At 37.4% G+C, this 20781-nt stretch overlaps 5 protein-coding genes across 7 annotated transcripts in view; 2 read left to right on the forward strand and 3 right to left on the reverse strand.

The window, feature by feature from the left end:
- Positions 1–3507: 3507 nt before the first annotated feature.
- LOC134752892 (chorion class A protein Ld12-like) lies at positions 3508–5107 on the reverse strand. The gene is made up of 2 exons (XM_063688668.1): positions 4973–5107; positions 3508–3890 (listed from the first exon to the last, which is right to left on the reverse strand). The coding sequence occupies exons 1-2, from the start codon at positions 5021–5023 to the stop codon at positions 3552–3554; spliced, it is 390 nt and encodes a 129-aa protein (XP_063544738.1). The 5' UTR covers positions 5024–5107; the 3' UTR covers positions 3508–3551.
- Positions 5108–5230: 123 nt separating this feature from the next.
- On the forward strand, positions 5231–6813 carry LOC134752881 (chorion class CB protein M5H4-like). Of its 2 annotated transcripts, XM_063688656.1 has the most exons (3): positions 5231–5355; positions 6169–6605; positions 6760–6813. In XM_063688656.1, coding segments are annotated over exons 1-3 (489 nt in total). In that variant the 5' UTR covers positions 5231–5304; the 3' UTR covers positions 6761–6813. The 2 variants fall into 2 exon arrangements, with proteins under 2 accessions (XP_063544726.1, XP_063544725.1); XM_063688655.1 differs by having other exon boundaries at positions 6169–6813.
- A 3696-nt stretch (positions 6814–10509) lies between these two features.
- The window catches only part of LOC134752893 (chorion class CA protein ERA.1-like), a 32689-nt gene continuing 22417 nt past the window's right edge, over positions 10510–20781 (reverse strand). The window contains exons 1-2 of one of the 2 annotated variants that reach the window (XM_063688671.1): positions 11760–11965; positions 10510–10887 (exon numbers count right to left, since the gene is read on the reverse strand). In XM_063688671.1, coding sequence (XP_063544741.1) covers positions 10549–10887; positions 11760–11807 — 387 coding nt within the window. In that variant the 5' untranslated portion in view covers positions 11808–11965 and the 3' untranslated portion in view covers positions 10510–10548. Of the gene's footprint in view, positions 10888–11759; positions 11966–20781 lie in introns of those variants that run through there. The other variant, XM_063688670.1, reaches the window with a different exon arrangement.
- On the forward strand, positions 12072–14371 carry LOC134752672 (chorion class CB protein M5H4-like). The gene is made up of 2 exons (XM_063688349.1): positions 12072–12160; positions 13908–14371. Exons 1-2 carry the CDS (start codon positions 12110–12112, stop codon positions 14334–14336), a joined length of 480 nt encoding a protein of 159 aa, XP_063544419.1. The 5' UTR covers positions 12072–12109; the 3' UTR covers positions 14337–14371.
- Positions 19083–20667, reverse strand: LOC134752906 (chorion class CA protein ERA.1-like). The gene is made up of 2 exons (XM_063688687.1): positions 20555–20667; positions 19083–19394 (listed from the first exon to the last, which is right to left on the reverse strand). The coding sequence occupies exons 1-2, from the start codon at positions 20603–20605 to the stop codon at positions 19140–19142; spliced, it is 306 nt and encodes a 101-aa protein (XP_063544757.1). The 5' UTR covers positions 20606–20667; the 3' UTR covers positions 19083–19139.

Below are 20781 nucleotides of genomic sequence, written 5' to 3' on the forward strand. Positions count from 1 at the left end.
GAGACACAACCAACTGGTCAGCTAAGTATAATTACTATTACCAACGTAAACTTTTTTTATTAAAATACATAATATTATACATAATATAATACATAATAATGTCTTCGGTTACCGCGATAATTACTCATGAAATAAAACTAATCGGGTCCGTGGTGTAGGGTTGGAGCCGGCGTAGTTTTTATTGCGTAGGTATATAAGAATAAGAATAAGAATAAGAATTGTTTATTGCCACATTATCAAGTACAAAAGAAAATGAAATAAAAGTACAAAAGAAAAATAAAATAAAATTACATAAAACAAGAATAAGAAAAACAATTATTAATTTATAAGTAAGTACAAACAATTGGGCAAAGGGTTTCCAGTCTCAGCGTGTGCCGGGCCGAGATGCCCGGCGCTGGTTTTCAGACCGGTCCCAGACTAGGACGGCCGGAGGGTAGATTAATTATTAACTATATTAATTACAATGATAACATCTGTGCTCGTAATTAAGTACAATTGATGCTATGGTCATTAAAATAGGAACAATGAAAGATAATAATCTTTATTTGAAAAATAGTTGTTTAACTAGCCTTATGAACTGATTTTGCATGTACAACCAGCCTTAAAGTTTATAGTCTATGATGGTTCATAATTTTTAGTATGTGGGTATTTTTGCACTTTGTAGTTTTTCCTCAATCACCCGTTGACCACGAACTCTGTAAAGGGTTCGAAACGTCGGGATGTATTATAAATTCAATATACGCGATATAATCCGTTTTCATAGTTTTATTTCAAAATATAATACAATTAAAAACTAAACTAAAATAAGACTAAATAAATCTAAAATAAAACTATATTAAATTCAAAAAAACTGGCCAAGTGCGAGTCGGACTCGCGCACGAAGGGTTCCGTAAAACTATAAAAACGGCAAAAAAAAATCACCCCCCTTAAATATTTATTTTATTCTGTTTTTAGTATTTGTTGTTATAGCGGCAACAGAAATACATAATCTGTGAAAATTTCAACTGTCTAGCTGTCACGGTTCATGAGATACAGCCTGGTGGCAGACAGACAGACAGCGAAGTTTTAATAATAAGGTCCCGTTTTTACCCTTTGGGTACGGAACCCTAAAAAGGCCCCTGCGGCATAGTACCGAAAACGCTGGCAGCATTTCCTCGCTGGATTGTTAAACTAATACGCTGAGTGATAAAGCTGCTAGCTTTTCGGTCTCCTGTGGCGTCTGAGGCTCTTCGACAGGTCTTTGAAGAGACTCAGAGCGCCAGGGACGCCGGGTCATAACGCCGAATGGAACGCTTTGTCATGAAACTCTGTAGACGGGTACCTACAGCAAAATACCTAATTGTTTGGCACGGCATGCAACTAATATAGGTAATTTCAAATTATGAAGAATAGTTATTTGTTACTTCTCGTGTGTTGAAACACTTGCTACGCTCAGGATTCTATTTTAGAACCACTCGCTTCGCTCGTGGTTCAACTATAGAATCCTTTTGCTTGCTCGTGTTTCAATTCCACACTCGCGGGTAAAATACAACTTTGCACCCTTGTATAACACAAAACTTTTCCCCTCACTATAGCGAGGAAAGTGCAACATCCACAGGCGTTAGATCATCTTCATCACTGGAATCACTAATTTTTTTACGATATTATGACAGAAAACACTAGAAATTCTGATTTTTACGTGAGTCGGTGAGAAGAACAGTAAAAATTTTGTTGACAATGTTGACATTTCTGTTCTGACGTATGAAATGTCTACGATGCGTTTTGAAATTGCATCGACTCAACTTGTGCGTTCAGAATTATATTTAACATCATTACAAAAAATCTAACGTTTCTTATGGAATTTTAAGGTTTATGACTTAAAATTATTAAATAAAGCTAAATTTGGTATTTTTTATTAGATTCTCAAACCATTTATTTAATGATAATTAATATCGAACGAACCATTATCATGAGCGTTTTACGTTTTGTTATCTGTCAAGCTACTTAAACACGCTCCATCCAAGGTCAAATTACTTTCCCCACTAGTGGATAAAATGCGTTTTTCCCCGCTTGTTTTAAAGGATAATAGAGTTGAGATAAGGGTTGGGTAGGGCTGCACCGACATTGAAACCGAAGAAATGTTGGATGGATTTGAATCTGTGCCTAGATGATTAATTAATTATAAAATAAAACTATGAAAACGGATTATATCGCGTATATTGAATTAATTAATTATAATTTATAATTATGTTTTATAATTTCAGTGGACTATTTGTAGTCCAGGATTCAAATGTTGAGTTGAGCTTCTGTATGAACGTCATAATTTTATTTAACTACAACGGGACTTTATCCCGTGCGATTACTATTATATTTGTCCTATATACAGCTACCACCAGAGACCACTTAGACACTGCTAAGGCAGTCGTGGTAAGGCTACTGACATTATGGAAGTTAGTTTAAATCAATGTATGAACGTTGGTGAATCCATAGTTTGAAATTCGCTCAGAAATAAGTTTAAAGATATAAATATACTAACTGTATACTGCCAATACATTTATGCAAATATTGTGTATGTTCATAAACACATTAATAACTTTAAGAGAAATTGTGACGTACATAATATTAACACAAGAAACAAGGACAAGTTAGCAGTGCCAGCCACACGGCTGCAAAAAATTAAAAATTCCTTTGTAGGTAATTGTGTACGGTTTTACAATAAACTGCCAAGTAGTATAGTAACTAAGCTTCCAATGAATAGATTTAAGACATACATTAAAAGTAAATTAATTTGTAAAGCTTATTTTACTTCTCGTGTGTTGAAACACTCGCGGGTAAAATACAACTTTGCACCCTTGTATAACAAATAACTATTGTAAAGCTTATTATAGTACCAAAGATTACATTAATGACAAAACTGCATGGGACATGATATTTATGTTTATTTCTTGTGCTGACAGTTCATTCCATTTTTTGTAAGTATGTAATTTTAATATTGATTTTCTATTAATTTATTAATTGTTACCAATTGTCTGACATTTTATTTTCTTCTTGTATGTAAATTCTCTATTAATTTATTAATTGTTACCAATTGTATTTATTTATTTCTTGTTGAAAATTTTATTTAATTCAATGAATGTTTGTTATATTTTATTTTTTCTTGATTATGACTGTATTGACTTGTCAAAAGTGCTTATTTTTAAGCCTATTTGAAATAAATAATTTTTGAGTTTGAGTTTGAGTAAAATCAAAAAGACAACAGTTTAGTCAAATGTCGGTCACGTCAATCAAAAAGTACCTCCGAACCAAAGGTTAAACCGCTAGCTCACAAAATTACCGAATCAGTTCACTTGTCAGCAATATAATAAATATGGTACAGCCGAGGTGCTCAAAATATCTGAACACATACTCTAACGCCTTGACAATAGAGGCGTGTTCAGATATTTGTGAGCACCTAGGCTGCTCCGATATGGCGGTGGTGACTGTACCTAATAGTTTTGGTAAAGATAATTCTAAAAATAAACAAACATGTCACTGATATCTTACTTTTATTGTGATAATAAATAAAATTTACTTTAAGCGTTGCAACCGCATCCGCACTGTCCGGAAATAGACACGGAACCGGACGCCGGCACTTTGCCGCCGAAATCGACGGAGCCGAGCACGGGCACGGAGCCGACGACGACGGTCTGGCCGCTCGCACCGATGTCGCCGGACACGCCGACCTGGCCGGTGCCCACGCCGCCGTACGACGCGGATGCGTAGCCGGGTGTGTTCAGACTGATGCTAGGTGCACTGTAGCTAATGCTGGCACTGGGTGCGCTTAGGCTTATTTTCTCGATGCCGCCGAGATCGATGAGGCCGGACGGTCCATAAGTGATTTGATTACAACCACACTGTTGACTGTAAACCGCCTGTAAAAGGAAAACCAAGTGTTATTACTGTTAATTGCTAAGTGCGCTCAAAACGCGCACCGACCCGACCCAAATTGTCTGGAGGATTTCTGCAATTTTCCTTTTTCTAATATTAGTGGTCTCTAATAATAAAGCTTCTGCCCGCGATTTCTATTGTGTAGAAAACGATCTCCGTGAAAAAAAAAGGTGCCCTATTTCCATACATCTAAATCGGTTCAGAGATTTAAACGTGAAGACTTGAAGAGGTAACAGGCAGACAGAGATACCACGTTAGCGACCCGCCCTGGCTTCGCACGGGTAGTTTGACTAATTTACACAAAACCTTTACAAATTATACATTTAAACCTTCCTCTTGAATGTATTAAAAACCTCGCATCAAAATCCGTTGCGTAGTTTTAAAGATCTAAGCATAGGTACATAGGGACACACGTACATACAGAGCGGAAAGCGTTTTTGTTTTATACTATGTAGTGATTATGTTAAATATAATTATGTACTTAGATTAATTACTCGTTATGGTAATAAAGAGGCTTATTATTATTATTATTAGTGGTATTTTCTATAAAAAGGGACCTTATTGTCTTTTGACGACCGGTCTGGCCTAGTGGGTAGTGACCCTGCCTGTGAAGCCGATGGTCCTGGGTTCGAATCCCGGTAAGGGCATTTATTTGTGTGATGAGCACAGATATTTGCTCCTGAGTCATGGGTGTTTTCTATGTATTTAAGTATTTATATATTATATATATCCTTGTCTGAGTGCCCATAACACAAGCCTCCTTGGGCTTACCGTGGGACTTAGTCAATCTGTGTAAGAATGTCCTATAATATTTATTTATTTATTATTTATTTTATTATTGTCGATGGCGCTTACGCCATTATTAACGATGCTCCGATATAAAAACAATGCCGCGCGACGCTGTGCTGCGTAAGCGCCATCGACAATAAAAATGGTCCCTTTTCATAGAAAATGCCCCATTTTAATTCATCAACAGCGATGCCAAGAAAATGAAATGAAATTACCGATTAGGTATTCGTGAAATAAAAGATTTAGTTGTTTGCAGATGAATTATAGAGTTTTTTACCTGTATCAGACAAGCCTGGGCACACAAGGCGAGGACGACGAAGCGTGACATGGTGTGATGTGTTACTTTTCCTTGTCAAAAGAAATGTAATGTTTTAACCAACTTTTCTGTTACTTTTATACTAACCATTTCAAATGAGGAAATTAGGTCAGTGATAACAAGTCCTGTTGTTCTTACAGTGCAAGGTGATATGCACGTGACAAAATGAAATTACTTAATAATTTTTTACAAAAATATGGCGCAATAATAAGGAAGCAATAGATAACAAGAGTTAAATAAAAGTAGGTGGCAGTATCCCAGTCATAGTTACTTACATACAAGTATCATTAAAAATGGCATTCAAGTCTGTGGTCTTCTGCATGTTTGCAGTTTTAGTTCAGCAGGTATTATAAATTCTATTTCACAGCATTAAGGACGACTCACGCTAGAACGGCCCGCGTCCGGGCCGAGGCGTCGGATACGGATACTTCAGTTTTCTGTAGAAAACATCAAATTATCATCCGTCCTGTTCCGTTCTAGCCTAGCGTGAGTCATCCTTTAGTATTTCAATCTAAGTATGTAAAGTGACGTCAGGCAGTCGGCTAGTTGTATATACTTTATCATTTCATGAAAAACAGTTTGTTTCAAGGAAATCGAAGAAAATATAGTTTCAGTATATAGAGTGTATTCAAGCTCTATTTATTTAATCGTATGGCAAATATACATTGAGGGCAATCAGAGTGTAGCTTTGAGGTTGCCAAGCCAATCAACCAAGTCAGGTGTCACGGTGCTCAGATCCTCAGCAGGCCCAGGGTATGAGTGGAGTGGGCAGCGTTTAAAAATGTGTTCTGTGGTCTGCTCTTCCTCTCCGCATTCGCAAAGTGGGGAAGCCTTCCATCCCCATTTGTGTGTGGCTGAATTGCAGCGGCCGTGTCCGGTTCTCAGCCTGTTCAGGCGGCACCAGATTTCACAAATCTATTAATTTTGTTAAAGGACGGTATTTGACGTTTATAATGTTTATATTGGTCTTGCTAAGTTGGTGCATAGTTAGCTTGGTTTGACTCTAGTTAATTAGATAAACAAGGTACCCGAGGTTTCCAACGTTAGGTGTAGACTATAATTTAAATTACTTTTAGTTAAGGAATGGGTTACGATATGACAGTTGTTTATTTATTTAAACAGTCATGTCTTTTACTAAAGAAAATATTATATTTCAGTCTCTAGCTGGGCCGTATTACCTCCCAAAATCATCAAGCTGCGGCTGCAGCTCTGGGAACGTGATTGTCAAAGGAATCGATGTAATCGAAGATATATGTTATAAGCCCATCAAAAGCTACTCAAGCAATTGCGTGTCTATCGATATCCCGAACAATGGAGGGGCACTGGCTATTACCAGCATTGGCCCCATCGCACCCTCCGGCATCGCTGTAGCCACGGACCTGGATCTGGCGGGAGACCTGGTGCTCTCCGGCGAGCTGCCTTACTTAAGCGCGGTGGCGTTCGAGGGCAAGTTCGACACCAGTGGCGCCGTGCCGGTGGCGTACGGCTGCGGCGACTGCGTTGCCATCACACAGGAGCTCGGCAACCCGAGCGGCGTCAACGCCAACATCAACTCTGGCTCGTCCAAGATCATCAGCTGCGGTTGCGGCAAATACTAAAAAAATATTTGTATCATCATGTCAGCCGATAGACGTCCACTGCTGGACATAGGCCTCCCCCAAGGCTCGTCACTCCGACCGATCCTGTGCCGCTCGCATCCACCGAATTCCCGCGACCTTCACCAAAAACAAAAAACATTTACCAAAAACATGTAAAAAAACATTTGTATAGAATGTTTTAATAAATTGATATTTATATACGAATTTCTTGTCATTATTTGTTCCCGAGAACATTAAGCACTATGCTAGGCACAATGTTCTAAGGTCAGCTAAGTATAATTACTATTACCAACGTAAACTTTTTTATTAAAAGCTTTTTATAACAAATAAAATACAATTAAAAACTAAACTAAAATAAGACTTAATAAATCTAAAATAAAACTATATTAAATTTAGAAAAACTGGCCAAGTGAGAGTCGGACTCGTGCACGAAGGGTTCCGTACCATTATCTATAAAAACGGCAAAAAAAATCACCCCCCTTAAATGTTTATTTTATTCTGTTTTTAGTATTTGTTGTTATAGCGGCAACAGAAATACATTATCTGTGAAAATTTCAAATGTCTCTATCACGGTTCATGAGATATGAGATACATGGTGACAGACGGACAGACAGACAGACAGACAGCGAAGTCTTACTATACCCCCTATACTACACCCTATTACTATAGGGTCCCGTTTTTACCCTTTGGGTACGGAACCCTAAAAATGCCCCGCGGCATAGTACCGAAAACGCTGGCAGCATTTCCTCGCTGGATTGTTAAACTAATACGCTGAGCGGTAAAGCTGCTAGCTCTTCGATCTCCTGTGGCGTCTGAGTCTCTTCGACAGGTCTTTGAAGAGACTCAGAGCGCCAGGGCCCCACGCCGGGTCTCAACGCCGAATAGAACGCTTTGTCATTAAACTCGGTAGACGGGTACCTACAGCAAAATACCTAATTGTTTTGCACGGCATGCAACTAATATACCTATAGATAATTTCAAATTATGAAGAAAATATTATAACTTGCATAGTCACATGTAGGTAATTAATTTTCTTATGACCAATGTACTTAATGTACTTATAAATTATGAATTATCTCTATGAATTATGTCTGTTTTATAAATTTAATCAATAATGAATTTCAATTTACATAAACTATGATTATGTCTTGCAATTTTTACTTGCATCTGGATTTATGACTATAACTACTGTATTTGAAATGTTTATTATTGTATTGTTCCTTTATTTTAATTGTAATTAATTCCTAGCTTTTACCTGAATGTTTAACTATGTATTTATTTTAGTACCTAATTAGTTTTTAGAATTGTGTTGCTATGCCCTGACAGGGTAACCATGCATGCACTTAATACATGATAACACCTTAATGTAACCATGGTTCTGCAATAAATAAAATGAGATGAAAACCATGTAAAATAATCCGGTATTTGGCTATTTTTGGTCAGCCATAGATTTTCGCTTTTGACATACATTTTAGTCTCAACTAGCTTCTGATAAGAAATATTTCATCGGATAATTTGAAACTGAGTATAGGTTACATATTATATTGATACTATTATATAAGACGATAAAGTTTCAGGCGTTGCTCTTTACGATCTAAGGGCCAAAGGGGGTAGGGATAAAAGAGTTTCTACTTCTTGTTCTGCTGTGATACAATTTCATACTTATTTTTTTCGAATATGAACGATTACAACAAAAAAATGGAAATGCAATCTTGATTGAGACGTTATTATTGTGAATTTCCATCCATAGAAATACCCTTCCCGTCAAAAAAATTTGCTTACTTGATGAAAAAAGAACCATCACCAAATTGCCAAGTTTGCGGTTCTGTTGAAGATGTGCAACATATTTTGACGGAATGTGCACGGAATGAAAGTGATAGACAATCGTTACTAACTACCCTCAAGGTAAATCGATTAGATATAGGTGCTTTTCAGAGCATCTTAGCTGTACCGACCTCAGAAGAGGCTAAACATATATTTTTATATATTATAGATTTTTTCAAACAGTACAATACTATCCCATAAGTAGACATTTAAGAATACTAGTATAAGGTACAATGGGGCTGGCATAATCATGTAACTGGTTTAAGTCCCTAAATAATAAATAGAAAAAAAAAAGAAATACCCTTAACTTGCTACTGTAGGCCTCCCTTCCCTAGTTAAGTTTTATTTATTTAATTGAAGAACGAGTTTTTAAACAATGATAACTATAATATAAGTAAAATGAAAAAAACAACAGTTTAGTCAAATGTCGATCACGTCAATCAAAAAGTACCTCCGAACCAAAGGTTAAACCGCTAGCTCACAAAATGACCCAATCAGTTCACTTGTCAGCAATATAATATTTCATTTCATTTATTTCATTCACAAGCAATATTTACATCGCATTGGAAATTATACATTAAAATACTAAGGCTAACACAAAAAAAATACACAATAACATACAAGGAATAAACGTTAATTTGGTCAAATATAACAAAAATGATTTACTAATGAAAAAAAAAACAATTACAATTATAAAATGTCAGTCTTAACTTGTACCTACAACTACAACAAAAAAAAATTAAAAAAATCAAAATATGTCAATTACGCATAATTCTATATTTATATTGTATATGTATGAATAATTCTAATTTGAGTGTATATAATGTAAATTCAATAAATAATTTTAATTAGTAGGCTGACAAAATTCTTTCACTGAGTAAAAACACTTGCTTAGCAAAAAAGTTGAGCTTAGTTTTAAACCTGTTTACATTGACGATCATCTTCAGTTCAACCGGTAATCTATTAAAGAGAATAATGGCCTGATAGCTTGCTGAGTGCTTAACTATGTTAAGCTTAGCCAAGATTGTTTGTGGCAAGTCTGTTCTCCTAGTAGCTAGACGGAGTTCTCTGTCTTCTGGTGTTTCTATATTAGAAATAGACTTAACTAAATCTGTTAGAAATAGACTTAAATAAATATGGTACAGTCGTCATCAAATATATCGGAACGGCCGAGGTGCTCAAAAATATCTGAACACACACTCTAACTGCTTGAAAAACAAAAAACAGGGATACCATACGGCTTTTTAGTTGCTGATTTCAGGATCTAATCGGTATTGCTAAGAGATCTTGTACCGAACCTTTCGCGCTTTCTCACTCTTATTTTATGGCCACTTCTATTTTTATTTCTATGTTTATGCTTATTTGTTGTTTTATTTATGTATTTTATTTCAGAACTTTCTAACACCACTCAACGACACACTTTTTACAGTACCGTATACTTATCACCGTCATATTTACCCAACTGTAACGTGATCTAGGTTCCGGCAGAATATCAGTGCTTCGCTCAATAGAGTGGAGCGTATAGCTGAGTCGGAACCCTTTTGTTGTTGCTGCAATGCACACAGCGTACAGCTAACCACTAAAAACAAATTTTTCGTTTTTAAGTAAAAAAAATTTTGTTAATTTTTTTTTTCATTTTTTTTTGTAAAGGCACATATACATAATCAATTTCAAAATTACTCGCCAAACTGCGTATGCAGTTTGTTGGCGAGAAAGCGCTCTTTTTTACAATTTTATGCACCTACTTAAGTTGCTATCTTACAATGCTTACCCTAAGTTTAACATTAAAGTTAGTCTTAGAAAAAATATACCTATATAATAAAGTATCCTTTTACAAATAAAATTTAATTTAGTACATAAGTTTTGTTCTGACTGCAATGTATCTACTTATAAAATTGTGTGTTTTTGCAGCATCCAAATAAACGTTTTATCTATCTATCTATCTATCAATCTATCTAACGCCTTGATAATAGAGGCGTGTTCAGATATTTGTGAGCACCTAGGCCGCTCCGATATGGCGATGGCGACTGTACCTAATAGTTTTGGTAAGGATAATTCTAAAAATAAACAAACATGTCACTGATATCTTACTTTTATTGTGATAATACATTTACTTTAAGCGTTGCAACCGCATCCGCACTGTCCGGAAATAGACACAGAACCGGACGCCGGCACTCTACCGCTGAACTCGACTGAGCCGAGCACGGGCACGGAGCCGACGACGGCGGTCTGGCCGCTCGCACCGATGTCGCCGGACACGCCGACCTGCCCGGTGCCCGAGCCGCCGTACGACGCGCTGTAGCCTTGCGAGTAGCTAGGTGCACTTACACTGATGCTAGGTGAACTGTAGCTAACGCTGGCACTGGGTGCGCTCAGGCTTATTTTCTCGAGTTCAAAAAGTCCGGGGGATCCGTAAGAGATTTGATTACACCCACACTGTTGGCTCAGAGCCATCTGTAAGAGACAAATAGTACATTATGATACAAGTGTGCTAAGTTGGTCTTTACACACGAGGCGATATTGTGCGCGCGAGCTGTAAGCGAGCGCCCAATAAGAAAGCCGATGTGTGTAATGACCAATGCACACGCGTTTCATACGACGTTTTTCAACACACTTGCGAGAAAAAAAAAAACTTTCATATTAATCAAATTTTAATAGTTAAAACAGTTAGTATTGTGTGTTTCATCTGTCATACTCGTACTGCCGGCCGGGCCACGCACTGCGCAGCCTGTCGGGCGCGCCCGTGCCCGCCAGTCCGACCAATTAAAGAAGGCTCAATTTCCATGCATAATATTAGCAATCAGTTAGCTTCTTAACTCAGTCGGATAATATAATGAAAAAGCACGAGTGCCACTCGTGCTTTTTCTTTCAATGTACTATTCCACTCGTCGAGTGGAATAGTACATTGAAAGAGCACGCGTGTTTAATATCTATAGGATTATGAGCCAAAAATCGGTGGAATAAAAACGTCGTTTTGAGCAAGTGTGTTGAAAAATATATTATTACCGTTTGTTGCATTATCGTAAATGTGATCAATAATTTTATTTCAAGGAAGATCTATCCTCGTAAGTCCTGGCACTCCTGACGTACTTGTACAAGTAGGTATAAATTTGAGATTTTTAAACTTATAAATATAAAAGGATGTTTAAAAAACGCAAAAATTTGTCTGGGTGTGACGAGGCTACATGGACCTTCATTGATCATCACCCTTAAAATTGCTTTTACCTATTCCTTTCTTTAAGCTGCTATGAAACTAAAACAAATCACTATTAAGGTAAGTAACGCAAACAAAAATCTTGTCTAATGTAATGTTTTTAAGTTTTTACCTGAATGAGGCAAGCCTGGGCGAGGGCGAGGATGGCAAAGCGAGACATGGTGTAATGTGTTACTTTTCCTTGTTAAAAGAAATGTATTGATTTTACCAACATATGAACCATATTTATACAAACCATTTCGTACAACATTAGGAAATTGGGTTAGTGATAACAACTATGTTGCTTTTTCTTTACAGTGAAAGGTGATAATGCATGTGACAAAACATAATTAGTTAATAACAATTGGCATGTACATATATTATTAGTTGAGCAATAGATAACAAATTTACGTAACAAGGGTTAAATAAAACCAGGCGACAGAATTCCTCAGTCACAGTTACCTACATACAAGTAAGATTAAAATGGCGTCCAAGGCTGTCGTCTTCTGTGCGTTTGCAATTTTGGTTCAGCAGGTTAGTGAATTCTATTTTGATTGTCAAAGAGATTTGGATATGTAAAGTCATGCTCGTAAAGTCGTGCGTAGATGACATAAAGTTGCTTATTATGTTCTAGAGCATAAAATAAAATCTATTGCGACCCTTATTGACTTAGCAATAAAGTCCAAATTCTGCCATACAAACTGCCAGCCCTGTCGGCGCACCCCCGACCGGCGCGCTCCCGACCGGGGCGCGTATTTACAAAAGCTAAACTATTTCAGTCACGCCTCAGATTATAAACGGGGAGCTTTTGTTTATGCATATAGTTAACAATATCTATACCATTTCGGTAAAAAGTAGTCACTCAAATGGATTAGCTTTTTGCTTGCATATTTTCAAATATTATTCACGACAAAACCTAGTCGAGTTTAGTAACGTCAGTTATTATATGATATCTAAATTTTAATAATACTTATTTACTCAAATGGATTATTCCTAGCCACGGTTGGCAAATGTTTTGTACCTGTCTACAAAATGGGAATCCAAAATTACACTAAATCAGTAGGTAGGTTAGGTTCGTTAGGTAGCTTTAAATGCCCGAAGGGCAAACCGCCCAGAAATAGGAACCCCGCGAAGCGGGGCTCTGTCTAGTTAGCTGGAGTTCGTCGGACTGTTTCTTTAAAAAAAAAAATACTTCACAACGTAACTAGAGCTCCTATTTCTGGGCGGTTTGCCCTTCGGGCATTTGAAGCTACCTAACGAACCTAACCTACCTACCTATTGATTTAATGTAATTTTGGATTCCCATTTTGTAGCCAGTTACAAAACTTATTTACCAAACAATTCCACTCTGGCCCAATTCGTAACTGGCTACATACAAGGAATTTTAAATTCCTGTTTTGTAGCTAGTTACCAAATTTAGTTATCAAGCGGTAACACGCTGGCTCAATACATAACCGGCTTCAAATTAACTGGGAATCTTGATTCCTATTCTGTAGCTGGTTACGAAATTTTGGTTACCAAACGATACTAAAGGGAGTACTCGTACCTATGAACTGAAATAATTCTAAAACTAAAAAAAAATCTTAGGCATTGTTAAGTAATTTGCATGAACGGTAATTTATTTAATACAATCGGAGTCGGTACTAAAATATGATTCAAATTTTAAATCGCAACAGACTAGCATTTGTAGTAACAATATCCGTATGAATTTAGTTAATAAAGTCTATACGATTTCAGTAAATTTCTATACTATAATAGATATTAGGGTTTTGTTAAGTTTTGTCCAAACAAAAGCTAATCTAGTTCAGTTCGCATCTGAACCATATCAGTATAGCCTTTGTAAATACGCGACCGGGGCGTGCCCCCCGCCTCCGACCGGCCCGAGTACAGTTTATTTCTTTAGTCTTGAATAAATACGGTAAAATAACCTACATACCTATCTACCTATATTACCTACATACCGATATTAGATATTTTTGTATATTTTACTCACACAATCTAGTAGTGTATAACTCAGGCATAAATATCCATTTTTATCCTCGCTGCGCTTGGACCAATAAATTGCCTTGTTGTACAATCTACTATTTTGTGTTCCCTATTTTTCATTACATTTACTGGCAATGAGCATAACACGTGCGTTTTATTTGTGATTTAAAGTGTAAGGAAATCGTGGAATAATATACTTCCTTTCTAGAATTATTAGGTACTTTAAATGTGGAAGTATTACTACTTTGTAGTTTTTACTTAATTTTACGATTTGACAGCATTTTTTTGTTTACAGTCCCTAGCTGGGCCCTATTACCTCCCAAAATCATCAAGCTGCGGCTGCAGCTCTGGTAAAGTGGTTGTCAAAGAAATCGAAGACCGATCGAACCGATTGCTAATTGCACCGAAAAGCTATTCAAGCAACTGCGTGTCCATTGAAATCCCCAACAACGGAGGGTCTCTGGCTATTTCCAGCATCGGGCCGATCGCACCCTCCGGCATCGCCGTGGCTACCGAGCTGGGCCTGGCTGGAGACCTGGTGCTCTCCGGCGAGCTCCCGTACCTGAGCGCGGTGGCGTTCGAGGGCAAGTTCGACACTAGTAGCGCCGTGCCGGTGGCGTATGGTTGTGGCGATTGCGTCGCCATCACTGAACAAATCGGAAGCAATGTTGGCTCTGGCTCCTACAGTCTCTCCACTCTCGGTGGATGTGGGTGCAAATACTAATAAGAATTTTTTTAAATAAATCCTTAAACATGAAATGATTATTTTTATTTCCTAGAACATTATAACAGAATACGAGCCATCTGACAAGCGGTCACCGTCACCCATGGACATAAGCGACGTCGTATAGGCCACCTATGCGTTGCCGACTTGCACCTTGCTTGAGATTCACACGCTTCTGTAGTAAGCGTAGCTCAGTTGGTTAAGACGGTCACTACGAAGTGGTGCCAGTTTGTTGGTGCACAAATAGCGTTTGCACATGTTCTTTGGTGAACACATGTTCGCTCGGCATTATAATAATGAACAGGCCTATCTTTACTTTTGAAATCTTTAGTTAAGAGCGATTAAACCAGTGTTCTAAAAGGTCGCAAATTAGAATCTTGCCAGAAGCGATGCAGTTTTTAGGGTTCCGTATCCAAAGGGTAAAAACGGGACCCTATTACTAAGACTCCGCTGTCCGTCTGTCCGTCTGTCTGTCTGTCTGTCACCAGGCTGTATCTCATGAACCGTGATAGCTAGACATTTGAAATTTTTACAGATGATGTATTTCTGTTGCCGCTATAACAACAAATACTAAAAACAGAATAGTATTAAGTAGGGCTCCCATACAACAAACGTGATTTTATTGCTGTTTTTTTTTCCGTAATGGTACGGAACCCTATGTGCGCGAGTCCGACTCGCACTAGGCCGGTTTTTCATTTTTCCTTCAATTTAAAAATTTGTCTTAATTTTTGTAACGTATCTACTTGATAAAAATGTGTTTAGCCTTCTGAACAGAAAACATTTCGTGTATGGCTTATTATCTTCAAACTACAAACTATGTCCTGGGTTTGAGCTCTTTCCTAAGCCACTGTGTTCACGTACCCATTCAGAATGGCTGAATCTTATTATCATTGTGAGCCCCAGATTCTGTTTTGTTATACTCGTAAATGCGAATGAAAGTATATTTACCGAAATCAAACTATCGTGAGAAATATTTCAAAATTTTTAGATTACTACGGTTTTACTCACTCGCCAAAAGCCCAAGAGCTCGGTCGCCAAAGCGACTAAAAATAATAGTGAGTGAAACCGTAGTAATCTATATAAAGTATTTACCTACTGTTTATCATTAATTGCACTAATTCTACATTTTGATGACTCAATGTCGGTGTTAAAGTATAAAAGTCACATATTACGTGTTTCTGGGTCATTGACGTGACAATGTGTGGTAAACACGTTTTATGTAGACGTCTGTCATTTTATTTCTCGCACTAAAGGTGGTTATTTGCTTTGTCATGGTTTCGAGTATGGATGGTATAGAATGGATGCCAATCTCTTATGGCAAAATTGTTGCAAAAGTCCTCTACCTTACAGAAAACCGCAACCAAATAACACTAGACCCTATTCATAGTGTTGTGTTCCTGCCGGTGAGTAAAGTTGCCAGAGTTCAACGAGGGAGAGGAGTGTTAGGGTCGGCAACGCGCATGTAACTCCTCTGGAGTTGCAAGCGTACATAGGCTACGGAGACTGCTTAACATCAAGTGGGCCGTATGCTTGTTTGCCACCGACGTAGTATAAAAAAATAAAAATAAAAAGTGACCGCTTTTAGCTTTAAATAATAGTTCCTAATCTCTCCGGTGGCGCTAGGTGGGCTCTGAGACCAAAGAGTATTGTAATTTAAAGGAGACTCTATGACATGAACCATAGAGGTATAATAATGTAGAGATGAAATGCGGGAGGGACAGCAAATAACCAGACTAAATTAGTACGTTGTTTCTGGTACGTTGTCAGAAATGTCAAAACGTGCTTTTAATTTTGTGGCATTGCGTATGTTCCGTCCCTCACGGTCGCACGGGTGCACATCTATATAAAATACTAGGTGTATGGTTTTTATTTACTGTTTTTCGGTCACTTTTTGATACATGAAGATTCATTTCCTTACCTCTACCTACCTCTACCTTTCCATAGTTTCGAGTTTTTGATGGCGAATAGTTTTTACAAACAAAGGTTTTTGAGATAGTTAAAGTGGTTAAATAAAATAAATTAATTAAAAAATTAAAAACACGACTGCTGAATTATAAGCGAACTGAAAAGCTAAAAATAATTTTGATTTAAGTTATAGTTACATAACTTTATGAATTTAAATTGGAATATAAATGTACACTTACGGTCATTTACACTAAATACAAAGGTTTATGCACATTTATGACGTGACTGTACTTGTGTATTTTATATCGATTGCAGTCGGGGGACCTTGATGTAGTGCATATTCCCATTCAGAAGGTCCCCCGAGTGCAATCGATATAAAATACACAAGTACAGTCACGTCATAAATGTGCATAAACCTTTGTATTTAGTGTAAATGACCGTAAGTGTACATTTATATTCCAATTTAAATTCATAAAGTTATGTAACTATAACTTAAATCAAAATTATTTTTAGCTTTTCAGTTCGCTTATAATTCAGCAGTCGTGTTTTTAATTTTTTAATTAATTTATTTTATTTTATTCATTTTAGTGACAAAACGAAAGAACCAAAAGTATGATTTATAAAAAAATCCAGACAATTTTTAATGTGGATATTAAATTTGACCTTTTAATTAGCTCAACGTTCCGGAATCGAAATGCGGCCATCTTTTCTGTGGGCAATATACCTATACACGGTTTGGGACATTTCACATCTATATCTTTACATTGGTACAGCTTTTAAGAGGTATTAGTAGTTTTGAATGTTTGAGGCTCAGGAAAGACTCGTAAGTCTCATAATTTAAATTTTTACTTTAAAAGATTTTCATTAAATTATCTTTGACGCGACTTTGGTACGTCCCACGCATGGCCTTCGGCAAAATAGCAGGTTAATAGAGTTAGACAAACTAGACAAAGATAAGTCTGCAGCGATTGTGATTGTCCAGACTGTGCAAGTAAATTTTTAAATGGGAAATTTCTATGAAATTATGACGTAAGTATAATTAACACTTTCACATGCGAGAAGCTCAGCGTAGTGCCGAAGGCCCAAAACGTGCTAGAGAGACGCCCTTCTATGAAAAGCCTAAGGCCAAGCTGCGGGAGGTTAGTGCTGAAACACAAAACCATTGTACAAGTATCGAATTGCGTAGGACGAAAGCCGAGCTCCGCGTAGGGCGGCAGGGCCGGGGCATACGCACTTCCTGCAATATCTTCAAATATTATAACTATGCAAAGGCCGAAGGCCGAGCTGCACGAGTCCCGCAGCTCGGTCTTTAAGCGCGCCTTCGTTATTAAGATACTAGGGGAAATTGCAGGAAGCGCGTACCTGTTGGACACTCCGGGCCTTCGGCCCTAGCTAGGTGGAGCGCGGCCTACGGCCCTCGCATTTAGACACTTGTAACATTTGTTCTGTGTTTGAATACTAAAAGCGCGCTACTCTCAAACTCGAATGCTTCGGGCCTGCGGCCTTCGCATAAATACTTGTACTATTGTTATATGTCTGAATACTAGAGAAAGGCGCGTCTTTATCGGACTCTTTGGGCCTTCGGCTATGTGCGTAGCACTTGACGGTACTTGTCGGACGCACCCGGCCTTCGGCACTTTTACTATTGTTGTGTTTGAGCACTACACCTTGCTCTTCGACTTTTGCAATTAAGATACTAGGGGGAAGTTGCGGAAAACGCGCACTCCAGGCCTCCGGCCCTACGCGGAATTCAGACTTTGGCCTTTGAATTTAGACATTTATACCTACTATCGTTCTGTGTCTGAACACCAAATTATTAAAGGCGCTCCTCTCTCACGCTTTGAGCCTTCTATTATTTAGTCCTTAGATTAATACATACAGTCGACTTTATGTCGCGAGCTTTCTACAATACATTATTAAATCAACGTATACATAGTATAAATAAACTATGTGACTTAAACACTTTTCACAATCATGAAAATTCGTTTAGTAGGTACTAAAGCTAATAAGAAATGGAGTTAGTAGGTACCTATGCAAGAGTTCAAACAAAACCTGTTTTTTTTTTCCTTTACAACCGGGTTAAATCAGTAGGCAAGTAGGTACATTAGCAATACGAATATCATCGCTTAAATCGAAGTTCACATACATTTTAGATTTTAAATATTTCAATAGCGCTATTTTAAAATGTTTGTCTTTAGTTTCAAAATTTACACTATACCATATTATTTTTTTGTATATATTTTTCTGATCTGCAGTAAAATTCTTTTATTTGAGACGTCACTAAATAAGATAGAAGGATTTATTTTTCTTAGCATATTTTGTAAATCCTTATTCTACCAAAGTAAGAATCAAACGCATATGTTGCATATATATTTTGAATCGTCTTTCAAAGCTCTTCATTTTGATACCCCACTCGATAAGTTTGCAAGATTTTTTTTTCCAACTGTCGCGCATTATTGTGTATTACGTCCGCCATATTGATTTTATTATGACGTCACATAGCCTATGTCACCCGGGATGACGTAAGCATTCTAATGATATATCATACTTCTAAATCGGTTAAGGCATTTAGAAGTTATGGTGGAATAAAGAAACTCACATACATATATATACATATATACATACAAACATGAACGCTGAAAACATTACACTCTTTTTTTTGGGCAGTCGTGTAAAAAGTTAAAAATGTTTACGAAATATTTCAATCTAATCTCAAAAAGATTTAGACTACAGGACTAGGCAACGATATATAAATATTAGGACCAGCCGAATAAAGAATCTTAAACTTCACGTTTAAGTCATATGACTATTTAGCTTCTCAAGGAAAAAATATTACAAACATTTAAGAAGTAATGAGCCGTTTAATAAAAAATGAATTACATTATACAGCAGCATATTTTAATTGCATCCGCATCCGCACTGTCCGGAGATGGACACGGAGCCGCAGGCGGGCACGCAGCCGCCGAAGTCCACGGAGCCGAGCACGGGCACGGAGCCGACGACGCAGGTTTGGCCGCACGCGTCGATGTTGCCGGACACGTCCACCTGGCCGGTGCCGGTGCCGCCGTACGAGCCGCAGCTCTGTGAGCTCAGTCCGAGTCCGGACGAACCGTATGAGTACTGGTTACAACCGCATGACTGGCTCAGAACCATCTGTGATAAACAAGCAAATAAGCCATTAATACAAAGTTATGTATATTAATTATACTTACTATATTTTACAGCAAACAAAATGTAACGTAACCTACGTTAATCATTTTACGTATTTAAAATAATGACGGTTGTTAGTCAAAATAATTAGAGGCCTTGTATTTTGAGCTATGGTTCTGAGGTGGTACGATATTATAAATGCTTATTAATGGCATAAAAAAAATTTCAACGGTTACAATATACAAAAGGATCAAATGGAAAGGTAACAATCCTCAATACCAGTATAGTCCGACAAATAATTGAAGAAAATTATTGAAGGCACCAAAACATGGCGACAATATAGTATGGATTTTTTAGTTCCCTTTAATTTAATTTCTACTATTTTATATCGCACTATTACCAATTCAATCGCTTGCGCTACGATAACGATACGCTTTGTCTCTCTATCGCTCTTCCATATTAGTGCGATAGTGACAGTTGCGTTTCGTTCGCTACGGAGCGTAAACGATTGGCATGTTGGCTACGCACGCACCCTTGTCACTAAACAGGTTCAAAACACCATACGGTGTTTCTTTATAGAAAACCATTCATGAATAGAATCAGGCGGTACTTTGCGATAATCCGTAATTAATTATTACCAAAAATATTATTTTGCTAATCCGCGAAGATATAACGTGCACGTGCCTCTCTACGAGGCGTCCTCAGGACTCTCAGATGTTGAGGGTCTGGCGCCCGGCAACAGAAGCCAGACCCCGTTACATGTTTCCGTTGCCGCGCGTCAGACCGTCAACATCTCTTGAGGATGCCTCGTAGAGAGGCGAAACATGTGTATTGTTTTTTTTTTTGTGATGGTTTGTTATATTTATTTGCGTATTTATTTTTGCGGTGGGAGGGCATGTAAAAAATACGCAAGTAAGTATAACGGGTTAGCACTAATTGAGTAGCGCGTTATTTTTTCGCGGATTAGCAAAGTAATATTTTTTTATTTTATTTATTTAAGGTTTACCAACAATTGTTGACATCAATACATTAATAACGTACTAAGCTAATACATGTAAGGAGTGGTGTTACAATTACTTATATTTTTGATATTAATTGGATAACAATTAGTCAGGAATAATATAAAATAAAACACTTATATACAAATGTACAGATTTGTTTACCTGGAGCAGGCAGGCCTGGATGAAGATAGCGAGGACTACGAAGCGAGACATTTTAGAAAAAACGCTAATATTCTTTTAACAAAGAGATTGTAATGATTTCCCTGTATTTTGAAGCCTATTTTATACTGACTTTATATGCATAATGAAGAAATAGGCCAGCGATAACACTGAACTGACTTGCTCCCTTACTAAATGATTCTGTGTCAAAACATCGTTACTGAAATATT

The sequence above is a fragment of the Cydia strobilella genome, chromosome 25, assembly GCF_947568885.1.
Source record: "Cydia strobilella chromosome 25, ilCydStro3.1, whole genome shotgun sequence".
Taxonomy (NCBI): Eukaryota; Metazoa; Arthropoda; class Insecta; order Lepidoptera; family Tortricidae; genus Cydia; species Cydia strobilella.

Excerpts from the sequence above, each read along its gene's own strand:
- LOC134752892 (XM_063688668.1), bottom strand. The coding sequence starts at position 5,023 with ATGTCACGCTTCGTCGTCCTCGCCTTGTGTGCCCAGGCTTGTCTGATA. Across the intron at positions 3,891-4,972 it reads CCCAGGCTTGTCTGATACAG|GCGGTTTACAGTCAACAGTG; the intron begins GTAAAAAACTCT and ends TTCCTTTTACAG.
- LOC134752672 (XM_063688349.1), top strand. The coding sequence starts at position 12,110 with ATGGCGTCCAAGGCTGTCGTCTTCTGTGCGTTTGCAATTTTGGTTCAG. Across the intron at positions 12,161-13,907 it reads TTGCAATTTTGGTTCAGCAG|TCCCTAGCTGGGCCCTATTA; the intron begins GTTAGTGAATTC and ends TTTTGTTTACAG.
- LOC134752906 (XM_063688687.1), bottom strand. The coding sequence starts at position 20,605 with ATGTCTCGCTTCGTAGTCCTCGCTATCTTCATCCAGGCCTGCCTGCTC. Across the intron at positions 19,395-20,554 it reads TCCAGGCCTGCCTGCTCCAG|ATGGTTCTGAGCCAGTCATG; the intron begins GTAAACAAATCT and ends TGTTTATCACAG.
- LOC134752881 (XM_063688655.1), top strand. The coding sequence starts at position 5,305 with ATGGCATTCAAGTCTGTGGTCTTCTGCATGTTTGCAGTTTTAGTTCAG. Across the intron at positions 5,356-6,168 it reads TTGCAGTTTTAGTTCAGCAG|TCTCTAGCTGGGCCGTATTA; the intron begins GTATTATAAATT and ends ATTATATTTCAG.